Source organism: Aplidium turbinatum, chromosome 8, assembly GCF_918807975.1.
Source record: "Aplidium turbinatum chromosome 8, kaAplTurb1.1, whole genome shotgun sequence".
Taxonomy (NCBI): domain Eukaryota; kingdom Metazoa; phylum Chordata; class Ascidiacea; order Aplousobranchia; family Polyclinidae; genus Aplidium; species Aplidium turbinatum.
Window position 1 is genome coordinate 21353737 of NC_137479.1, and position 6000 is coordinate 21359736.

Here is a 6000-nt window from a genome sequence, read left to right on the forward strand (position 1 = left end):
TTTTCAAACAGACTTCATTCAATGTGTATGTTCGCAAATTCGCAATGGTTAGTCTTTCTCACAAAGACTGTGTTTAGCGTCGCTGCAGCAATTAAGCTTTAATAGATTTGATGTTTGCTTTCTTGCGCCATGCGATCTTATGAGCGCTGCTAAACTAAGCAACCCAGACAGCAAACCAACCATTTTTTACATTGATTCAACATCTGCAGACGTTGAATCAATGTAAAAACGGTTGGTTTTCTATCTGGGAAGCGCTGCTAAACTTTCATGTTTTCTTTTGCGACCTAAAAAGCGTGTGACTCATGACCTGTTATATTTAAACTGGCGCCTTCGGATTTGTCGCAAAATGTTTTCCGAGACCCACAAACAGCAGCTACAGTAACAAGTAGGCTAGGCCTACCATCAGGGTTAAGACGCATCCACTGGAATTCGTAAAAAAGCTTCCTTTGCAACGAACGACCTTCCCGAGCCGGAAGCTGATCCGGCAGCATGCTAACGTCAAATGGAGCAGGTAGAGATCCATGGCTCATGCTGTCTTCTACAACTACCGGTGCATTGCCTGAGACATAGACTTCACCACTGTCCATCCTTGAAGCACTGCTTTCTTCATCAATGTCATCTCTATGTTCATTCGTGCTGGACGTGGCTTCTTCAGCGTTATCATCTCGACGCCTTTTGGAAGCTGGTTTTAAGAATGCGCGAATAGATGTTTGACTTTGCTTCATGTTCAACTTTTCAATGATGAAATGACAACATCGCGCGGTGCCCCAATTTATACCCAGCAACAAGTTTGTGAGGAAAGATTTGTAAAAAGCGATTGTTTCAGTACGTCTTTAGTTTGTATCGGTTATTTTATTGTCATGTTCATTATGATGTCATATTCACATTCCCTTACGCTGACCCAGAATTGAAGTTTGATTGTGGCGTAACGAAAGGAGACCATTCGGGGAAAAGATCAAACGTGGCTTTCTCTCACCAGGAATTACCAGCGTGTGGCAGTTGCCGGAGAAACAACAATGCAGTGAGTACCGAAAATGGTTTGCAGATGCTGATTTTCGTTTCTAACCGCGACGATACCGGTATTCAATATGAAAATAGAGGAAACGTACGACAAGTCCTTTTAGAAGAGAAGATTGCGGTAAACGCGCGCATCCGATTTAGCGTTTCAAGTACAGACACGTTTGTCAGTGCAATTTCGATTACCACAAAAAGCTAGGCCACGCAGATTTTAATTGTCTTCGCTTTCTGCTCTAGACAGGTTTTCAACGTGCGACGTCCCAAGAGAGAGAGAGAGACAGAGATGAGTTCGGCGGTTTTACAGCGTATTGGCTTGATATCAAATCGTGCCCAAACGCCTTTTTTTCAACGCAGTGCTGTTGCGGAATTGCTTTGTTCTGTCGTAGACCTAGCGAGAGACATAGCGTAAAACAAGAAGTTGCGCTGCAGTTGATTGGATAATTCAGCATCTAACATAAACAGAAATAATTGTAACAAACTCTTCATAAGTGTCATGAAGACAGGGTGCGTGAAACATATTTCGCCCACCCTCGCTTCACGGCAGGGTGGGCGCCGACCACCCTCGCTTCACGACAGGGTGGGCGCCGACCACCCGGCCCACCCTATTTCGACCGGAATGGCCCGTTTCGGTGAGTCCGGTCTTTATTCGGTGACTTTTTCATTTTTTTTTAAATTATTGGGTACCGTAGCCTAATTATCATTGCCGTTTTAGGGTTAGGGGTTAGAAGTTAGGAACTCACCGAATCGGACTCACCAAATAGTAGCAGACCCTATTTTGACGCCTATGATTACAAGTGGTGTTTCAAAGATAAAACACTTCGCGAAAGAGATTTAAATCATTTAAACCGACTTAACAAATGCCGAAAGCGAAATATAGCCTACGTTGCTCTTGCCCGCAAAACAGCAGCTGATCGCATGGCTTTCTCATACGGTATGGAAATTTCAAAGTAGAAGGTAGAGTAACTTACGCTGCTGGAATAGTCACGTAACTAATCACTGCAATATTAAGTAAACCAGCCAAATTAGACGCGCAGAGGTCTTCCCGCTGTGAGATCAATTATGATTCAACAGAATGCATTGTTTTTTTCACGATGTGTGAGAATTAAATCGAAAACCGATAAAAGAAAAGGTGTTTAAATTGGTCGCAGATATTGCTTGCATTAACAACGTCTCTTACCGCTATTATCACCTAACTAACCTGACATCATTGTTTTATGCAGCCATTAAGGTTTAACACCGACTTCCATGATCATGGAATGTTATACACGTAATTAGAACGATTATATATATCCTACACGCAAAAATAAAAAAATTAAAGTTTAAAATTGATAGAAATCATTACATTTGAAAATTAAGTTTGAATGATTGAATCACTGCAAATAATCGTATTCAAAACTATTAGTTCCACCGACGCCATTGCACACTCCGTAATCTACGTTGGCAATGATTTTGCCACAGTAAAAATGTGTTCATTTTGAAAACCGCCGAGCTTGTCTCGTGTATAAGTTGAACTTGTCTTTTTGAGGTAAAAATCACTTGCAAACATTTCAACCTATTCGGGATTCGATAAAAGACTATAATGACTTTAGATAAAAAACATAAGAGAAAACACTTTGCCGTTGTTAACGCTTTGAAGGTAAGTAATTAGCAAAACGAAGCTATAAAACTCATAGCGGGTTTCCGGGTCTGCTACTATTCGGTGAGTTCCTAACCTCTAACCCCTAACCTTAAAACGGCAATGATAATTAGGCTACGGTACCCGATAATTTAAAAAAAATTCCCCGTTAAGGGATCGGACTCACCGAATCGGACTCACCAAAACGGGCCATTCTGCGGGTTTCCAGTCTGCTTGAGATCATGATTTTTTTGCGTTTTATTTCGTAATATATAACTTCACTGTCTTGATCGTTGCTATTCACTTGCACAAAAAGGAAATAAATCGGCTTGTTTTCCAACTGTTCCAATTATGAGCTAACAATATCAAAATTTTTACTAGACGTAGGCTACTGTATGCGTAAAACTAATCGTTTCAAGCAGCAGTTCTAATAAATTCGGTTTGCGACCTAGGTGTCAATATAAACAGTAAGCTTAATCAAAGACTATTTTAATTGAGTAAAATAGCGTTATGGTAATGACGTCATCACCTTTCTCGCCCCCCAAGGTTTTTTGAAAAGTCGACGCCTATGTATATATATAATTATATTGTAATTATATTTGATTTAATGCGCTCTGCTTTGCCTTTTTGCTTAGCATTGAGCACTTTTTGTAGTATTATTAATTTTCATTGTTTTAATTATATATATTATATAATTATATCAGCATATATATACATTATAAACGCAATACATTTGCATTTATATTTGACATGTCCAAACAATTTGACATTGACATGTCCAAACCAAGACATTTGACATGTCCAAACAATTGCAACAGGCAATTAAATTATTCTAGTACTTGGTAAACATGATAAACTTAATAAAAACAACAACACTGTAGTTTGATTATATTTCCTTATGCCTATCACGAAACCACATAGCCATATTTACAAAACAGTTGGCTTCAGCATCAACTTTTGATATTGGATGGTTGTTATTTTCATACTTCATTACACACACTTTCTTTCCCAGTCCTTGTAATGCATGAATATACTCAATTGATTGTTGTTGTGGAGCTCTAACATCTTGTGCTCCAATCATGAAAAGAAGTGGCGCCTTCACTTGAGATACATGAGCAATTGGTGAAAGCTTTACAAACTTTTCCAATATTTTAGGAGATGGCACAACTCCATAATTAAAATCACAGCCACCTTCGCAATAAGCCCAATCCATTATATCGCTAGTGGAACGCAATGATGAAATGTCTGCAACAGGATTTCTTGTTGCTCCAGCAACATAAAACTCAGGATGTTGTCCAACAAGATGAAGAGTTAAAAATCCTCCATGCGACCCACCTTGCACAAATACTTTGTCAGGAGAAATGCTTAAATCCTTTACAACTGATTCTGCTACTTGTTGCACATCGCTGACATCCTGTGTTCCTATATTGCCTGGCAAAGAAAGGACATTATTGTGCCCAAATCCCAATGATCCTCTGTAATTTATTCTCAAAACAGCAAACCCTAGCTTGGAAAAGCATGCTGAAAACAGATCAAACCCAGCAGCATAGCAAATATGTGGTCCACCATGAGGATTTACAATCAAGCCTAATGCAGGAGCATTACCACTTGGCTTTACCAAGACAGATTCATAATCTAAATCAGGGTAATCTTTGTTTTGAAGCTTTGGCTCATGTTTTTGTATGGACCATGTTATATCATCTAGCTGAGAAAAAGGTGTATCCAATGTTTTCCACTCAATCTTGGAATTACAATATTTTCCTGCTTTAAGGGTAGCTGGCTTGTTTGGGGTTGAGTGAGAAACAAACAAGATGTTATCACAAACACAAAGAATATTCCATACACCTTCATTTTCTAAAATTTCCACGTTACCAGTTGTCACATCAACACCCAACAATGCAATATTACTCCGATGAATACTGTGCAGGATAATTTGGTTGCCATCTGACAACCATGTTTTCTTTGGAATAGAATCAATGAACAAACCTTGAAAATGAGAGGAATCTTGAGCCATTCCAACACGATCAATAACTATCCTTGGATTACCGTTTCCGGTACTAGTGACATCAATACACATCATTTTAGAGCATTGACCATGAGTCGAAAATGGCACAGTTTCCAAATAGAATAACTTTGTACAACTTGGATTAAATGTGGGAGAATGAACACATGTTTTTCCACCTGTCAGATCGCTTAACTCATCATCATCAACATTCAGTTTGAACAAGGAACTTAGACGGTTTTTGGAATAAATCAAGCCAAGTTTCCATGGAGAACCATGCCAAGCCAAAGCAAACAGGCTTTTGCTATCAGCAGACCATAAAACTTCAGCAATACAAACATTTTCTGGAAATTTTGATGAAAGGTCTGTGATATCGCCACTGCTAATGTCATATACAAATACAGTAGGGTAAAATGTTCCAACTAACTGTTCACCCCAATCTTCTCTGTAAAGAAACTGTTCACCTTTCCTTCCAGAACTTTCAGTCTCTTCAGTGCATTTTGCAAAAAAAGACTTGGATTTTGGAATTTTCTTTTCAGCAATATAAGCAATCTTTTTGTCATCATAAGACCATTCTAAACTGCAAAATGCAGCATTTGTATGTACTACACCATGTTTATTTTGATCAGTGAGATCTATATTTCTTAATTTTCTTGAACAATTCCAAATCTCCAAAAAATCATGCTTCTCGTCTTTGATTTTGCATTCTCTTATTACAGCTCTAAGCTTTCCTGATGAAGAAACACTTATTATTTTTTCATCATTCAATTCAGTGGCAGCTGAACTTTTTGTGTTCACAAGTGTTTCATTGGAATGGTTGATGAAGCCATAAGTTTTGTATTTAATAGGACAATTTCGTGGAATGTCTCGTTGAGACCAAAAAGCTTCCCAGTAGAAAGTATCAGCAGTTTCTTTATTTTTAGATACAATTAATTTTTCCAAAGATGGAGCTTGAGAAAGTTCCTCATAAACAGACACACATTGCTTTTCGAAATCAGACATTATGTAAATCAATTCAAATTTTTAAGACAGTTAATGTAAAGTCTGTATAACAATGCAGAGTGAAGTTTATTGCTTGAGGAAATAATCTCCTTGCTCTCTTCCCACCAGCACTCTGAAATTTTAAAAAATTCTCAAAGAATGTAGGCAATTTAAATACGATGTTAGACTCAACAATAAACGCACAAATGCTTTGTCACCGAAAAGGGTAATAAGTTGATACGAAATGCGTGCACACACTCTTAACATAGCCAGCCTTCTCTAAATTGTTCAGGACTTTAGAAAGTTGAAACTCAAATTCTGTCGGATGAGTAATTTTTTCGGATCCTGATTGGGTTAAATCAAGTTAGATTTTTAGCCAAGTCAG

The 6000-nt window shown here is 38.2% G+C and overlaps 1 protein-coding gene across 1 annotated transcript; it reads right to left on the reverse strand.

The window, feature by feature from the left end:
- Positions 1-3518: 3518 nt before the first annotated feature.
- LOC145776148 (acylamino-acid-releasing enzyme-like) lies at positions 3519-5636 on the reverse strand. Its single transcript, XM_082587549.1, has one exon. The coding sequence runs from the start codon at positions 5634-5636 to the stop codon at positions 3519-3521; it is 2118 nt and encodes a 705-aa protein (XP_082443675.1).
- Positions 5637-6000: the final 364 nt, after the last annotated feature.

Coding starts and splice junctions, on each gene's coding strand:
- LOC145776148 (XM_082587549.1), bottom strand. CDS start 5,636: ATGTCTGATTTCGAAAAGCAATGTGTGTCTGTTTATGAGGAACTTTCT.